General features: G+C 35.8%; 1 protein-coding gene across 3 annotated transcripts in view; it reads left to right on the top strand.

The window, feature by feature from the left end:
• CADM2 (cell adhesion molecule 2) overlaps positions 1–18,711 on the top strand; it is a 700,736-nt gene that overhangs the window by 500,217 nt on the left and 181,808 nt on the right. For all 3 annotated transcript variants that reach the window (XM_051629665.1, XM_051629647.1, XM_051629656.1), the window contains one exon: positions 3,659–3,808. In XM_051629665.1, the coding sequence (XP_051485625.1) occupies positions 3,659–3,808 (150 nt within the window). The remainder of the gene's footprint in view (positions 1–3,658; positions 3,809–18,711) is intronic.

The following is an 18,711-nucleotide window of genomic DNA, read 5'->3' as shown; positions in this document are numbered from 1 at the left end:
CTTTAGGCTTGCCTTCTTATTGAAGGCTTATCACCAAACATTCTTGATTTAATGACACTATTCACATGAATCAGAACCAGCATACTCAACACTGGGAATATGAATGCTTTTTTGCAGTGATGGTAAGTTATCCCAGGTGTAAGGGTGTTTTCCAAAGCAACTACCTCAGGGAATGGTGTGATTCCAGTCAGCAGTCCAGCCATGTGTCGCTGTGCTGCAGCAGGAGTCTGCTGCCCTCACAGCTGGACGGTGGTACCAAGAACTGGCTGAGAACACCTTGTCTGTATCACCCACGGCCTAGGTTCTTCATCCAGCCCAATTGCATACTACCTACCTGTTTAACAGAAATTAGGCCTTTCCCACAAACTACCACCAGTTTCCCCAGAACCAGACCTAATCCTTAGCAGCATAAGAACCTTCTCTGACACTTACAATGCTTTTATTGGATAGCACGATGTTGATGCTTTCTGTAACATTTATCTATCTGGTAAAGGCTTTTACAACCTTTTCCAGTCCTTCAAGCCCCAAAGTTCCCACTTCAATAACCTAAATTAGATGCTGATGCAAACGATAAGGAATATATAATAAATATTTATTTGTCTTGGTTTTCCCATCACATTAATAATTTTGATCTCGTTAAGAGGTATGCAGTGTCCATTCTTTTGGCATTGTTTTGTCTAGTTTTTTCTACCTTTCTTGTCAGTTGGGTGAGTTTCTAGATTTAATGTCTCATTTTCTCTATACCTCTTTCTCCACTCCAAGCTTCATGTGAAGCTGTGTGCATTTTCTCCAAGTCTTCACAGCTTCTGTATTGGCACAGGATAGGATTAATGCTTTGGTTTCCCTTTTACATGCTAGGTCAATTCTTGCTTCCAAAACATCAGTGTGCAGTACAATTACCAGAGAAAAGAAAGTTCTGACTTTTTCAGATCATGGCATCCACAGTTTCCATTGAAATGGTTAGTCAGAAAAGTTTTCCTCCGAACCACTGTTATGGTCAAATGGGTCTGTGACTTGACAATCATTAGCAAATTATAGACTACATATACACTGATGTCTTCATAATAAGAACTATAATATCAGACAGAGAATAAAGGGTAATCCTTGGGGGATTTCCCAAGTCAGGGTAATGGTGTCCTAAATAATGAAAGCAATTTGTTTGTTTGTTTGTTTTTTATTAAACTATCTTCCAGTCTTTAATGTAAATGACAGATTTCACTGTGCTGTATCTCTGGCATTAGGTTCTGTTTAATGCTTGTCTGAAAAAAATATTGTAGCCCCTGTAGCTTCTTATCCACAACTCATACTTTAGAAGGTTATTTCTTTGGCAAGATGCCTGTAATTTAGTGGAAGCAATAACAGGCTGTGTGCAGTTTTCTGGATTTTTAAAATTCTAATTTAAGTGATAAGTAATTTATGCAGTAAATTGAGGTTCCTTGACACACTGAAATTGAAAGAGGAAAAATATAAGGAAATGACAAATCTTTTCTGTTCTTTTGGGGTTTATTTTGTTTTGTTGGGTTTTTTTTCAATCCTTATTTATGATTTTTCACTCATCAAGTATTTCTCAACATGTGGTTTCAAGAAGCAGGGTTTGATTAATGAAGTGTCAGATATGGAGGATTTCATGAGCATTTTGCCATTTATTGTTTGCAGCATTTAAATTAGCCATGGTGTTTTCAGTGTTCAGTATTTTGTATTTACTATATCTGTTATTCTGTTCATAGTAAATATCCTTTTATAGTAAATACCAGAACATAGTACATTTTGATATTTAGACATATACAGGAGGTTGGTATTTGTACAGAAATTATACCAGTTATTCAGATTGGTATTTTGAAGGAAATCCTTTTTATTTATTTATTTAAAAAAAAAAAAACAAAAAACACAAGACAAGGAAGTATTTTTGTTTAAATGAAAAGTTTATTGCAATTTCATTTACTGAGATGACCTTTCCTTAGCACTGCTGATATTTTGCTATTTTTTTTCAAGCTATAAACACAGAATAATTTTTTTTGTAGAGTATTTGTGGAGAGTGTTAGGCTACCTAAACACTACTGGTTTCAGTGCCGTAGATGCTTAAGTACCAGGCTTAAGGCCATCAAAATAATTTTACATAGAGAAATGGACAGCTATCAAAATCTTGCTGGGATTACATTTTTTGCAGTATCAATGTGTCAAATAGAAGTTCAGTTATTAATCTCTTATTTAGTAGTTTCTTACTCAGGTCATCTGAAAGCCTGTATACTAGATAATAGACTTGTATATTATCATGCCTTCCATATGGAAGATATGCCTCAGTTTAACTGAGCCAAGAACAACTCTGACATGAGCCACTAAAATAGGATATTTCTGTGTAGGTTTTATGCCAAAATTTCGATTATGTATTGGTATAATTAGTGGATATTGTATATGTAATTTTCTTGATGTACTTATGACATGTCCATGAGCTTGTTCATTCCTGTAGGTCTGTAGAGAAATTTTTCATGTTCAACAAATCTCACTTGACTGTCAATCTTGGTATTATACTTCTTATCCTAATAGCTCTACCTACCCTTGAGTGCCTCTTGTATTAATAGAACCTATATAAAAGCAGGAGAAGAAAGAAGCATATATTTGATTTTGACTAATGGGTTGTCTTTCTTTTGCTTTGTGTTCTCGAATAATATCTTCCAGAAAATGGCGTGTCTTGCTTATTACTGAAGAACTTTTCTTTCCCCACCCATGTTAGAAATTACTTCCATGTTCTCATTGTGCTCCCTAGTTGCAATACTCTTTGTCAAAATGTGTTGTGTTTCTTTGACAAAGAGTGTGCTATTCTCACAATGCGTAAACACTTTAGTCTAACTATGCCATTGAAAATGCTTGTGATTCAAGAGCCTGGGTTATACAGCTCCTGTATTGTATAGAGGCACTTGGAAATCTTCCCAGGGACTTTTCAGCAAGCGCTTAATGTGATTCATAATGCTCTGGGGTAGAATCGCTGATATGAGAGAGACCTACTGCATCATCACTTCCATTTTCATATGAGATCAGGTTATATTCCCTCAACAGAGGATGCATCGACTATTAGGTTCACACTGCATTTGCTCTTCAACAACTTTCTAAGCCTGGCAGGAAAAACACGGTCCTGAGAATTCTTCAGCAAGCATAAAAAGAAATAGGCAGTCAAGGCTGGCCTGTACCTCTCTTTTAAAATTCCTATGCAGATTTCTTGTTAACACTTTGGGTGATGTTTTCAACAGCCATTTAACTATATTGTTTCTATTGAGACATCTACGTAGGTATGTAGCAGATGAGCCTTATGTGTTGGCACATCTTACATGTGTGGTTATGTCTGAGGAGATAAAATTGCAGAGTATTTCTTTGTAACTAATTAGTATGACTTACCGGCAGGGGGGAGGAATGGGCGGCAAGAGGGGGAAAAATCCCTTATTTCTTAATTAACCTGTCTGTTTCTTGGATATAGAGAATGTCTTGCCATTTTTTTTTTATTTTTTTTTTTCCCCCCAGTTATATACTACTTTTTTTTTTTGGTCAGAATAGATCACGCTGAATTCAATCTCTGTCATCCATGGGAAGTGAATTCAGTTCTACAACTCAAATCCTTTGTTTTTCTCTCTTTCTCCCTTTCTCCATCCCTCCCCTTCCTCCTCAGGAAGCCAAGGGCAGTTTCCACTTACACAGAATGTCACTGTTGTTGAAGGGGGAACAGCAAATTTGACCTGCAGGGTCGATCAAAATGATAACACCTCCCTCCAGTGGTCAAATCCAGCTCAACAGACACTGTACTTTGATGACAAGAAAGGTAAGTCTTTTTCCTGAATTCATGGTTCTTCATATTTTTTTCTAAGAAAGAAATGTTTAAAGCCATTTTCCTTTAATATTTTAAGTGAAAATATTTAATAGGAATATATGTGTTCAGCTATAATTATTATATAATTCTTTGTGGAAGGGAATTCACTGAAGTGCTCCCTTGTGTATATAATTATATGTTATTATTAAAGGAAAATACTATTTGAAATTCTTTTCACAATCTAGTTTGGAAAACATCCTTGCAAAATGTCTTGGAAGAGCAATTAAGAGGTGGTGAGAGTCTGGCTAGGGAAGAAGAAGTCTGTAAACTGTGTGACTGGCTTTTATTAGTGTGTGTGTGTATTATATTTATATATATATATATATATGTATATAATCACATTAGTTGCTTCAGGTGTCCTGTAGGTTATTTTGGCTTTTAGTACAATATGCAGTTGCTGTGGTAGGTGTTTTTACTGGAAAAGCTAGTAAAAATGCTGGTTTAGTACTCTGATTTTTCTAATTATATCACGCACAGATTTTTTTAGTTAGATTAGAGAGGAAAAAAGACAGGAAAATGTCCATTTCTTACAAAAAGAAGAGCATTATCATTGCAGTAGGATACTTTTCCAATACATTTATCTTAATCTGCAATGAAAAAGCATTACTTTTTACATAATAGAATGGTAACATAAAGACTACATTAGATTTCATAAAGAAATGGAAACTAAATTTATGAGGAATGAGTTAATCACTTGGCTTAAAAAATGCAAAACCTTTAATGTCGATTTCCATGGTAAAGAAGTTCAAGAGCATTTTATACTTAATTCTGCTGCTTGAATTTATTCTGAAAAGTGCTGCATACTCTGGAATGTATTTTAGCAAGTGGAGTTACTCCTCTGTTTAAAATTTAAGAAGTGCTGTCCAGATGCTTTGCTGAATCATTACAAGACTTTAAAACACCTTGCAGGACTGAAAATGCTTTGTGGATCTATGCACTGCAATAAAAGTAAAGTCTAAAACATGTAATTTTATACTTGCAGAAGCTACAATCAAAATATGGTTTTTGCTATTAATGTAATAGCTAAATAGAATCTCTATGGTGTTGAAGTGGTTCCTTTCTCTTTTGTCTAATTCCTTGTAGTGTTTAATCATTTGATTTACAATTTCTTTGAACTCATAAGTACATTTTGAATATAGGATTGAAGATAAGAGTCTTATAAGGTACAAACCTTTGAGCTGTAAGTCTAGTCCTGTAACATTTGCTCATACAAACCCCTTTTATTTTAGCTGTAGTCGTTAGTGATTTGGGATGGATAAATAATGTCTGCAAATATAAAAGCAGAGGGAACTCGTCTGTTCCAAGAGCACATCAATACTCAAAAAAATCGATATCTTTTATAAAATAAGTGACATTTTAAGGGATGCTGAGAAGGACATGGGAGGACTGCAAATAGAGTAATTTGAACTTTGTAGCCATTTTGGTGTGAATTGAAATTCCTGTGTACTTTCGCTGCATCTGTACTTTTGCAATGAGGAATTGAAGTTTGTATTACTTTTTAATATAATAAATTGAAGCAACAGAATTTGAATGGCATGCAGCATGGTAAGTACTTAGAAGCAATTTATATTCTCCACAGAAAATTTGGGGAATTGTAGTGTGTCAATTTAAAGGACCACACTCTGTTGAACTTTTATCTTGACCCAAGACTTCAAGGAATACCTGATGACTCATTTTATGGAGGGATTACTGTTCATCTGTTAAACAGAAAAATGTGGTCTTGATGTGGTCAAGAATATCAAGAGATATTCAGTCTTTCTTACATTGGTGAAACTTTCCATTCTGTGTGACATTTCCAGACTTGAGTATACCAAGGAAAGTGAGCAGTGCATCCAAATCTTACATGGAAAACATTCAGCCATTTCTGAAAATGAAGTTAGAGCTTTCATTGGCGTTTTTTTCTGTGTGAATATGTATGTGTTCATCTAAGTAAGAAAGAGAATTCCTTTACATGCCATTGATCTCTCTCAATTTTTGGAGATATTTATGGCTCTGCTGTTGTGGTGGTTTTCTCAGTAAATGATGGCAAGTGCAACTGTAAAGGCTTCCTTTTTTTTTTTTTTTTAATAGACAATTTCTCACACAAATGACAATGACACACACAGGAATGATGGTGTATTTATTTTATATCTGGAAGCCTAAAAAAAAAAATCATGAAACTTTTCTGTTGATAGCTCAACGTTTTAATAATTATGAGAGTCAGGCAGTAAAATGAAGGAAATCAGGTATCACAAGAGAGTCCTAAGTGCAGCAGTAGATGAGGGAGATGACAGCTGTGCAAACTGGAGCACAGGAGGTTCCACATAAACATCAGAACAAACTTATTTCCTGTGAGAGTGACAGAGCACTGGAACAGGCTGCCCAGAGAGGTTGTGGAGTCTCCTTGGCTGGAGACATTCAAAACCTGCCTGGACGCATTCCTGTGTGATGTGCTCTAGGTGACCCTGCTCTGGCAGGGGGGTTGGACTAGATGATCTTTCGAGGTCCCTTCCAACCCCTAAGATTCTGTGATTCTGTGATTCTGTGTCATTATATGGCAGAACAAATGCCCAAAATAGAGCCATAGTCCATGCAGAAAAACGCCCTCCGCCATTAGAGGGCGGGACCTCTTTAATGTTCCCTCTTCTGTCTCAAGCAAGTTGGTTTCCTTGTCTTGCAAAAACATTTTCTGACCAAAATAGAACTTGCTGTAAGGAAGGAAAAAAGTTTCCTTGGTCAGATCGAGGGAATGTCTGCTTCCCTGTCCCATGCTTTTCAACAAGAAGTTTGTAATGAGTCTCCATTTTACTAAAAATGGATGACATATATTATGAAAAGCATGTTCATGTCACTTTGCTTTCTTAGAAACTGTGATGCAATCATTGACTTTGAAGGTAGGAACCATACTCTTTTTCTGGTTTTATTTTTCCTTTTTATGTTTTAGATATTTTAAATAAGCAAGGAAATGCAGTGAGCCAAATCCACTGGCACTCTAGCTACGTTGTTTTAATTATTTTGCTGGTTCTTTTCACATACTGCCATGGCCACTTGGTTTTAAGTTAAGATTTTGCTCAGTTAAGAGGATTTTGTGGCTGATAGAGAACATTTCCTCTCCCACCCTCCTGCTAATTTAACATTTATTTAATATTTATGAAGGAGACAAAGACTATTTTTAACTAGAGACACTTTTGGCACCTAGCCTATACAGTCTTCTGATGATACAGATGGAAAATGAGTGAAGTTTTGTTTCAGAAAAGACAATCATATAGATTTAGTGAATATAAGGCTACAGTTCAGAAGCTGTTTCTAGGTGCCTATCAGTTGAAGTAGTTGATTTGGGTTTTTTTGTTGTAAATTTAAGCCTAAAATATGTTTGATTCATTATGAGGATAGGAATTGGGGGAGGAAAAAAATCCTGTATTCTTATAGGAAAATAAGTTATAGCTTTATTTTATTAGCTAAGCAAGGTAAAACCATTGCTTATCTCCAACTCTTATTTTGACACTCTAAAATACATTAAAGCTGAAACTAATCTTGTCTTTATTATTATTTTAACACCAGGTAGCTAGAATGTGTGAAAATACAAATGTTTCAGGTTGTGGCTTTGGTCTTATTAATGACCTGTCTCTTTCAGCATGTTATCTCTGTTGTCCTTTCTGGTACTTCTTTTTTTCTGGTTCCTATACCTTGTAGCTTCAAGGACATTGTGTATCAGTTTATTTTTAACTCTTCCTCTGTCATTTGAAGCATTAAGTCTTCACCTGATAGTAAAAAAAATGGATGGTCTAGTTGCATAACTGAGTAAACAGCCTTAAATTTTAATAGGCTTAACAACCTTACCAAGACCCCCCCTTGGTTTCCCACCCCCGCAGACAGGATTTTAAAGATTGTGTCTTCCTGGAAAATATAAATTCACAGCTCACCCAGAGCAAGTTCAGATTCTTTGGAAACAAATGCAGATTCCATGCTGCACATGAAACGAGATTTTCCCTACACAATTTTCAATTAAAATGAATACTTGTCAAAGAAACCTCCATATCACTTTGTGCACCCAAGTACCTGTAATTATATAGCTGCCTTTGGAAGAAGCACCATGTGCAACAATGTAGAACTGGCAGATATTATTTAAAATTAATATAGGGTGTGGTTGTTTTTTTTTTCTTCACTGGTGATACTTCTTAAGGATTTCAAGTGGGCAATAAACACAGAGAGGTATAAATATGAATGCAGATGTATAACAAAAAGGGTGTAGCATGGAAACACAGAGATGGTTGATAAAAAGAAGACTGAAAAGAACCTTCATTCAGCTTGCTATAGTAGCTGTCTCCTCACATTCCCTTCATGGAAGGAAATATAGATATATGTGGAACAGGATATTGAGTTAATGTGGAGATGTGTACAACTGAATGATGACTGTTGATGTGCAATTAGACTATAAAAAGGAAGAGAAACAGTACCTGGTATATACACAACAGTTTTTCTCAGGCAAGTGCAAGCATAAATACCTGCTCTTCATCTTAACAGCAAAGTTTGCACGTCTGTTGATAATAAAACTAGTGCTGTGTTGACATAAATTGAGTTAAGTTTGCCAGCAACTAACACAACAGATTTTGACGAGACATGCCTGATGCTAATCATACTAGGTACATGTCCGTTGTGCTTTCATCAAGTAGTAGCACTTTCATGTCTTACTAAAAAAATTAGAAAGCATATTCCAACCTCAGGATTATTCATCCCTCAGCAGCAGAAAATGTTTCTTTAGATGACCTTTGATTTTTTACATGTAAGAGTATTCAGCATTTATGTAACTCCCTCTCATCTTGAAAGCTTTCCAAGATACTGGTGCACTGGGCAAAGGTTATGAGAGGACATCGTACTTGCAAAGCTCCTGAGTGCTTCCCTGATAGGCATGGTGCCTCAGGTGAGCCTGTGGAAACATGTTTGGGTATTTCAGCTGCCCACAAGGTTCTGCATTTGCTCCCTTTTGGGGATGGCACTACTACATTAGAGATTGTGGTTAAGTTTAGAGACAGGATATGTCTCCAGTTGAAACATCGAGCCTTTTGGCCTACCTAGCTGTATTATGAGCTCCCTGAAAACAACTCCTAATGCTTTTCTTTCTCAATATAAAGATATTTAGAGGGGACTCTGAAATTCACACTAAAAAAGGTATGGGATTTTAATTACAGTGTCACATAAGGTAGTCATCAGTGCAGAGAGCTTTAATTCTTACTGTGACACTGTCAAAAGTAATTGGTGATAGAATTGCCATACAGAAGTCTGGCACTTTGAGGCATGCAAAACCCATCTTTCTGATGTTGTAGACATACAGCTCCTTTGGATTTACCCTTTGACTTGTTTTGTGGAAGCTAGACTCCAGATACTGAATTTAAGTACAAACCCACCTTACACTGCTCTGGTAATTCAGCTTCAGATTCTAATCTACATAAGCAAGCACAGGATCCTGCAAGTCCAAAAAAATTTTGAGAATATTTCTGATGGAGAGAAATGGTGAACTGTAGGAAATTTAATGATTCTTTTAAGCAATTGAATTTAAGATGCAGGTATATACATAGACAAACAATCCTCACATAGAAGGAATAGGTTTGTACAAAACAGAAGTCAGAGAAGCAAAGAAAATAATGTGGGTTTTTTGTAATAGAAAGGAAAGAATATATGCTTTAGATTAGTTCTGCAGACATGGAGGTAGACAGGCTGTATTGTTGAGAGGACTGAGAACATTAGCATTTAGGTAACGTGAAATTGAGTGGCAATGATGAATGGACTTATGTGTACCCTTCACATCCTTTGTTTCATATTACATAATTGAGTGGAAATGGTATCAGACAGTGGATGATGACCAAGCTTAACTCCATCCTAGGGTTCACATATAAATTAAGAGATTCACTGTTACTTTGTATTTAATAGACCCTTTCAATGACACAATACCTTTTAGTAAACCTATGACACAGCATGAAAAGCAATGGGAAAAAGGCAAGAAAACTATTCAGAAAAGGACTGAAGTATGACTTTACAACTGGAAGAGGTGGGGGTAAGGTATACAGAGAGACATAATTTATTTATTTATTCCCCCACCCCCCACCCTCGGAGATCTGTAGTTAAGTTTAATTTTTTAGGTCATTCAGATCTGTTAATTTCACATGCTACATGGCTAACAGTAGCTATCTGATCAGCTCTTATCTTTCTTTGAGGCCCATGGTATGACACTCAGGGGGTAGATAACCTGGGCTAAGTCTTTCACCTGCAATTTAGTTTCGTATTAATTGGTTCTTATGCTCACTAATTCCCTTGCAGTGGGGTGGGGGAGAGAATTGAAAGGGAAGAACTGAGAAAAAACTGACGGGTCGAAGTTAATAAGTAAAGAAGAAAGAAAGAAAGAAAGAAAGAAAGAAAGAAAGAAAGAAAGAAAGAAAGAAAGAAAGAAAGAAAGAAAGAAAGAAAGAAAGAAAGAAAGAAAGAAAGAAAGAAAGAAAGAAAGAAAGAAAGAAAGAAAGAAAGAAAGAAAGAAAGAAAGGAAGAAAGGAAGAAGAAAGAAAGAAAGAAAGAAAGAAAGAAAGAAAGAAAGAAAGAAAGAAAGAAAGAAAGAAAGAAAGAAAGAAAGAAAGAAAGAAAGAAAGAAAGAAAGAAAGAAAGAAAGAAAGAAAGAAAGGAAGAAAGGAAGAAGAAAGAAAGAAAGAAAGAAAGAAAGAAAGAAAGAAAGAAAGAAAGAAAGAAAGAAAGAAAGAAAGAAAGAAAGAAAGAAAGAAAGAAAGAAAGAAAGAAAGAAAGAAAGAAAGAAAGAAAGGAAAGAAAGAAAGAAAGAAAGAAAGAAAGAAAGAAAGAAAGAAAGAAAGAAAGAAAGAAAGGAAGAAAGGAAGGAAGGAAAGAAAGGAAGAAAGAAAGAAAGGAAAGAAAGAAAGAAAGAAAGAAAGAAAGAAAGAAAGAAAGAAAGAAAGAAAGAAAGAAAGAAAGAAAGAAAGAAAGAAAGAAAGAAAGAAAGAAAGAAAGAAAGAAAGAAAGGAAGAAAGGAAGAAAGAAAGGAAGAAAGAAAGAAAGAAAGGAAGAAAGGAAGGAAGAAAGAAAGGAAGAAAGGAAGAAAGAAAGGAAGGAAGAAAGGAAGGAAGAAAGGAAGGAAGGAAGGAAGGAAGGAAGGAAGGAAGGAAGGAAGGAAGGAAGGAAGGAAGGAAGGAAGGAAGGAAGGAAGAAAGAAAGAAAGAAAGAAAGAAAGAAAGAAAGAAAGAAAGAAAGAAAGAAAGAAAGAAAGAAAGAAAGAAAGAAAGAAAGAAAGAAAGAAAGAAAGAAAGAAAGAAAGAAAGAAAGAAAGAAAGAAAGAAAGAAAGAAAGAAAGAAAGGAAAGAAAGGAAGAGAGAGAGAGAGAGGGAGGGAGGAAGGGAAGGGAAGAGGGAGGGAAGGAAAGAGGGAGGGAAGGGAAGAGGGAGGGAAGGAAAGAGGGAGGGAGGGATGCAAAGGCACAGTGTGTCACCTCTCAATCTCTTGCCCACTCCCTACTCGCTGGGGGTGCAGAGTGATATACAGAGAAGGCCTTGACACTGTGCAAGCACTGCTCAGCAGTAGCCAATGCACTGGTGTTTTATGAACACTGTTTTGGTCATGAATCAAAAACACAGCACCATACAGGCTGCTATGAAGAAAAGTAGTTCCATTCCAACGCAATCCAGTACACCTTACCTCCAAGCCATGGGTATGAAACAAGCTTAAATGATTTCAGATAATAATTCCTTAGTGCTTGGCAGAAAAAATAAGTTATCTTAGAGCTTTTGTGATCAAGAAGTGTCTCAGCTGATCCTTAAAAAACAACGTTGCAAAAACAGATTGCTACTTTTGAAAGTAGCAATCCTTGTGTTCATGCATCTTAAAAAGATAACAAGATAAAAGATAACAGGAGTCTGTTAAATATATCTTGACAGTTATTGTCTGTATGAATATGAAAATTACATTTTAAAAATGTATTACAATGCATTAGAATATTATTTCATTGCAATAAATTAGTAGAACTACTCCCACTTACAACATTTATTTTTTCATTTCTTAGCAGTATTAAGGGAGTAAATGAGCATATTGCAGAGATGGTGAGAAAGTGTAGGAGTTTGCATTATATTGTGCTGAAGTGTGGATATGTGAGAAATTAAGTTCGTGAGCACTCAAGCCAAATGGAGAATGAAGCTGATACATTGCAATATGATGACACTACTAAGATTACTCTCTTTTGAAGTTTCATGATGCTCAGACTGGTGGATATTTTTAATTTAAATTACATAAAAACTTCTAAGGAGTGAGAAATCTTTGAGGGGGGTTTCCAGAAAAGGTTCCAAAAAAATGGTGGAAAGGGATATTTTTTTATGCCTGACCTCTCTGCAGTAGTTGTGTGCTTGGATGAACAAAACTTCCTGGGGTTTCGGAAGAAAATGGATCTATTACACTAAATTCTGAACCTGTTGTTTTCTTTCAGAGAACTCTTAGAGCAGATGAGAGCGAGGAACAATTTGAGTGCAGAGAAGGGCAAGTGGGAGAATGGACTCATGATGATAGGCAGTAGATCCAGGAGCAGTAGAGCTCAACCTTGTACATCATAAGGAACATGAAGGTAGACAGAAGAAGACATTTTGTTTTTAATCAGGAATACAGTGAACAGTGTTCCTTAGGGAAAGTGAAGGTTATCTTTTAGAAGAAACAAGGTGACAGGCGAGAGTGCTAATTGTTGTATCACAGCATACTCAGTCCTGTAGAGTGGAAGGGATAAGAGAATTACCAGGTGGACCAGAACCTGAATGTTTTGTCATACAAGCAATTGTTAGTTCAAAGAAAACTTCATGTTGCGAAGAACAGCTGATATTTGCAGGACTGGTAAAATTATGCTTCTAAAAGGAAAACAGCAGCAGTGGAAAAAGTTGAAGTGCAAATATTTAGAAGTGGCATATCAGATTATAAAGAAATAGACAACACTTTAGGATAGAAGCATAAAAATATTTATAATTGAAAGGGAAAGACAGTCATGGAACATTCGTATGTTCTCAGAAGAGAAAGATGTGATATATTACCTACAGAAATAAGAAAAATCCAGCCCACAAGTACAGTCATGACTTTGCATCTGGATGACAAAATTTTCAAGGACAAACCAGAAATCCCTGAAAATGTGACAATACCTGCATGACACAGCGAAATGCCATGAAGAGACATCTAAGCTAGCACTTAAGATAGCTAAGATGTTGCTGGCAGGTCTATCCAGCTTCCACAAGATTTCGCCAAGAAAATTAGGTAAATTGAAAATAATCTTTTCAGCATGGCTTATATGCATGAGTGTAGTTTAACAGATTTAAAATCTAAGGTTTCACAACACACTGGCTGGTGATACCAGAAACAATCAGTCAAAAGCTGAATTTGAAACAGAAACTGAAATTGAATGCAATATAATTACAGCAGCCCTAAACAAACAGCAGGCAGTAGTGTCGCTACCATTCCAGCTCCTTTTGGGAAAGCTGATGTGGAGATTAACTATGAGTCAGAAAATGCTGTAGGAATAAAACCACAGCAGGTTAAGGAGAAATGTAGTCAAGAAGAGTGATTCAACAACATATTGTTAGAGAATTACCCAACTGGATGGAAATGAACTCCAGGGGATATGACTGAAGGACAGTGACTACTATGTAGGAAAATAGAAAAGGAAAAGCCTCTTCTATCAGCATGGTACAGAATTCCCAGTCTGGATTAACTAGACCTGAGACAACTGGATTCCAAACCCACCCCTGAAGCCAGTTTGATAACACAGTTGTACCTTCGGACTTAAGTTCTGTCTTCTGAAATTACAGCTTCAGTACCTGTGATCCAAGATGGCGACTCTCCACAATTTTGTATTAGCAGGACTTAAGAGTTATTGGCCAGGGGGAGATCAATTCTCTCTGAGTTTCAGCTAACTGGCATATGGTGAGCATGAATGTCTCTGCAGCATGCCTTTCTTCACTTCTATTTTCATGCTTAGCAAGGGTGAAGACATCTTGGGTCTTTTTCATTGGCATGGATTTGCTTTTCTTTAATGTAAAATTTGAGAAGATACTACCAAAGGTTCACTTTTAGCTGTTCTGTGTATTACAGGAAGATGCAATGGTAAAAGACTTGACTTCTTAATGTTTAAAGTCTACAGTAAAGCAGAATATATTTTTTCTTTTAAATATGTACCCTAAGAAAAGAAGCCCTTATTTACTGGCATCATGTGATATAAAGGAATAAAACAGGAAATCCTAATTTTGTTTAGGATGAAGAGCTACTTGTTAAAAAAAACCAAAACAACAAAGCAAACAAACAAAAACCCAAGCCAAAACAAAAAAGGCCTGAAACAACAAACAACAACAACAAACCTACAAAAAAACCTAACAACACAAAAAAACCCAAGCAACTCAAATCAAGTTATTAAAAATATGCAGAATGTATCTACTGAACCCATTTGTAAAGAATGAGCCCTAAATCTAACTGAAATTTTTAATACTTCCCATATATTATAGTCAGACCTTATCATGGGAATATAAAAACTGTTACACCAACTGTAGATTACCTGATTTGAATTTTCACTGGCAGTGGGAAACAAATTGAAGACAAAATTTTACCAGATCTAGCATCAGATGTTATGAAGCCAATAAAAAACTAGATGATTGATTTATTGGAGTTTCTCAATATTAAGGTCAAGCAAGCTAAGGAATTTAGTATATCCAAAGATTTAAATAAAGGAAATAAATGTACTCTTTCATAGTACCTGCACCTAAAAATATTACTATTTTCATTTTTTGGGGTGGAAGAGAAGGATATACCATTATTAGAAGTGCTTATTTCTCCAATCCCTTTCTGGGAGAAGCTTGTTTAAGGAGCTTCCATTCATGATTGTTTCAGCACAGAAAGTGTAACAAATTGTCATGTCCTGGCTCTTTAAGGATCTGTGTGCAGAAAAGTAATTGCTGATGAGCTGCTGATATGGGGTGAAAATCCTCAATAACTCAGTGAGGCACTGTGTGATGTTCTGCTGTGAGCCAAAGAAAATAACTTTAAACTGAACAGAAACGAGAACTGAATCAACCTGAATGAGATTACTTTCAGAGGTATGTACTGTGGGTAAAAGGAGCTTGAGGAAACACAAAAACCAAAAGGCAATTGTGTTAGTGGAGGAGAAAAACACACAACAAATCAGTAGCACAGAGAGTTGAAGGCATTTTAACAGATATTTTAAAAGATAATTTAAAAAACCCACCTGTTACAGCTAATCTACAGTAACTGACTGATATTTCTTATCTATGCATTAATTGTCAAATATTGATAAGTTTTCAGAATCCTGTATAAAGAATTTAAAATAATTACAAAACTGGAAAGAAAATATACTTTTTAAATTTAAAATAAAACCAAGATGTAATTTAAATATATAGACTGTAACATAAGTATGTTTTGAAAGACAAAGACAGATGTCAGTTTCCATCATGGTATCTGAGAAGCAAAAAAGTATTTTTTTTGTATGTGGCAGCTGTTTTAAGACTGGGGCTGCATCCCTAATGTCTTCCAGTTTAGTGAGATATAGGCAGACTCATAGAACAACCAACCTAAGAGAATAATACCATGCAACTACACTGACAGCTCAACTGTATGTTAAATGGAAGCAAAATCAACTTAAATAGAATTTCTTGTTATCTGAAAGAACATTTAGAGGAAAAAAATATAATGCCATCTTATTAGATAATTCTCCCCATACAGATTATCTGGTGGTGATTCAGGTTACACCAGTGAATAAAATCTTGGTTTATAAAATGTTCATCACAATGTACAGCCTTAACACGTGTATTTATTTCATGCAGGGCATATTTTACCTTCTGATATTCCTCAGATTTTTTTAGTCAATTTTCCAGCCTTCAAATACAGTGGGTGTCATCTGCAATTTTCCCATCTTGAATGAAATTATCATGTGTCTTAGTGCAAATCCCATAATTTGTATTTTAATGCCATGGTTGTACTGCTTAATAACAAAGAGAAAAAAAGCCTGTCTGAATTGAGCCATGTTGAATACATATGCCAACCCTGATCAGACTTGCATGAAACTGTATGTAGTATGGGTATTACATAGAACTAGTACTTGTAAATACTTGTAAATAATACAAGTGCCAACAAGACTTAAAAGCTGCCTTATTCAAAGGAAGAAGACATTCCAATGACTTGCAAGGCAATTAATAAGATGTGGGGATAGGATAGTACCCTTAAGCTCTTTTTACCCCAGCTACAGATAGAACAAATTATAATAGCCACTAAAACAGTAGAAAATGAACAGTTGCACTGTATGTACTAAAATCAATCAGTTTTGGGTTTGCTTGCTGTTTGAGCAATTGGGTGGTGAGCAAACTCCATTAAAATGAACATTAAAAATATATATGAATAATTCAGTCTTTTAATTGCCAAAGTTTGCTAAGGAGAATAACAGAACAGTCACATTCCATTTCTTTTAACAGCATGCTAGAAAGTTTTTGTACACAATTAATGCAATGATTATCTGAAAATGAGGGATAGGGTCTGAGAAGTTAAGAACTGCCTCTGTTGAGTTCAACCATGGGGAATTTCTGGAAGATTTACAATTGAATTGGCTCATTGCTTAATCAGATGGCAGAAAGATGCTCTCACTATGAATTCCTTTCTTTAATGAAAGAGGTGATTAACCCATGCCAAATGCTATCTTTAAAGCCTTTTTTCTTCAACCACCTAGCAAAATTTTATTTAATCCCTACTCTACAGGTGCACAATATGTTTTGATGATGTATTTGACAAAAGTAATTTTCCATAATTTTAATTTTTTGAAGAAGAAATGTTCATCATAGTTACATCTTATGAGAAAACCAGAAGAAACATGAATACAGTGTAAGGACTCTTACAGCTGAGCTCTGGGCAATCTAGTAGCAGCAATTTCAAAGCTCCTGTCTCCAGTTGTCTGACCTGCCCCGCTGCCAGATGTTAGCTAGAGGTACTGGAAGGGAATTTGCTCTTTGCCCATATAGGAAAATTTACAGTTGGTTTCCTTCTGATTCTGTTCCTTTGTTCTATATCTGTTATGGGAGTGGTAATTGCTGGTGCTGGGAATAGAATCCGAGGCTGTTTCTTAAAGCACCATTACTAATTCCATCAAAGCACTTAGGCCTCAACTCTTAGACTGCTACAGAATAACTCTTCTCTGCGATCCTCTGGTCTGCCTGAAGAACTCTCCTGACAGTTTTGATCCACTGGAAAAGTAGAAATGTCAACTTAAAAAGTCAGACTTGTACCTGCGTTAGCCAGAGCTTCCTTAGCAACTGACTCACACATACAGAATTTTCTCCCTGTGCAGATAAGCCGGGATTGTGAATGGGTATATTTTCAGATCTGTTGAAGGCTTCAGTTTCCCCTTATTAACATGAAAAAAAAAAATAATTAAAAAAATCACATAGTTTTATTTCTCACAATGCACAGTTCTTTTATGCTGCCTGGTCGATTTTTTGCATTTCATATGATTGTCTTCATGCAGATGCGCTTCTGTTAGAGTGGGGCTGGGGGGAAGCAATGAAGGGGAAGGCTTACTCCGTTTGTCACAGGGCCCAATTTCATATTGCAATTGTTCTTGCACACAACTGGAAAGATCACCTTAGAGCTGAGGCAAGTAGGAACCTTGAAAGTCTGCTGTTAACTCTGAGTCAAGAGGCTGAGGGCAGTCTGTGGTGTGCTCATATCACTGTGTCAGCCTCTGTTCACTAGTTCTTAGTAAAGCATTTAAGAAACTTCATAGGTTACAATTCCTTGCAGCTGCCAAACCTCCTTGTGGGTTTTGCAGGTAAAATTGTTGACCTGTTGTAGGATGAGCTACATTATAAACAAACTATCAAAGATTCAGGTGAATGATGCATGCTTGATCTTTCACCCATCGGAGGAAAAGTATCTCAATTCATGTCTGTAAAAGATTGTGAAACAGAAACATCTTTCAGTGTAGAACAGGAAGTATTTGAAAAAAAGTACTAGACTAATATCTTGTGTAACAGGCACCCTTAGTCATCAAGACATCTTGCCTTTGTTTGTCTTTGAAGCAGAGCTGTGTGGTCATGATTTGCAAGCTTCTTTGCTAAAGCAGTAGAGTGTTAATAAGGAAATCATCACCTTTTTTTCAGTACTTAACTGGAGTGAGATCTGGAGTCACTATTTTGAAGGAAATATCACAAGTTTTATATCCTTTTCAAAATGCAACATCAAGTATCAAACTGTTGTTTGTTTTGTGTTTTGTTTTGTTTTTGTTTTTGTTTTTAAATTTTAGGGAAAAGTTGCCTGGTGTAAACAAAAACCTTTTTTTTAGAAAAAAAAAAAAATTTTTAATTTAAGTCCAGCTTTTTATATATTAAATGGAAACTTGTTGTAAAAAAGAAGATACTCTATTTCCATCCTATCACAACAATTAGCTTTTCTTTTAAATAAGAAAGTGGAAAATGAGATATTATTACACCAATTAATTAGTTTTGATTAATAATATGCTTTTACCAATGTGGGTTTTTACTATTTTTGTTAAGAACACAGCAGTACATCTGCAAAGATTATTGATAAAGCACCATTCATTTCTTTGCTCCACTCACTAGCTTGGAATTAAAAACAAAATTTAATATAAGTTTTGCTTTTATCACCTTACTTCACAGATTCATGACAGGTGTGGTATGCTGGAGCAGTGGAAAGGTCCACTTCAAGAGTCAGGTTCATATGTGTAAGAGTTGACCTAAACCTAAAACTCTGAATTTCAGTCCCTTGGGAAATAGAAGCAAGACATGGACCATGGCACCACTGAGCAAAAGGCCACCAGAACAACCTGTTTCTTAGAGTAGCTCTTC

This window comes from Apus apus, chromosome 1, assembly GCF_020740795.1.
Source record: "Apus apus isolate bApuApu2 chromosome 1, bApuApu2.pri.cur, whole genome shotgun sequence".
NCBI lineage: Eukaryota > Metazoa > Chordata > Aves > Apodiformes > Apodidae > Apus > Apus apus.
The sequence above is the reverse complement of the archived record's forward strand: the minus strand, read 5'-3'. Positions and strand labels throughout refer to the sequence as shown.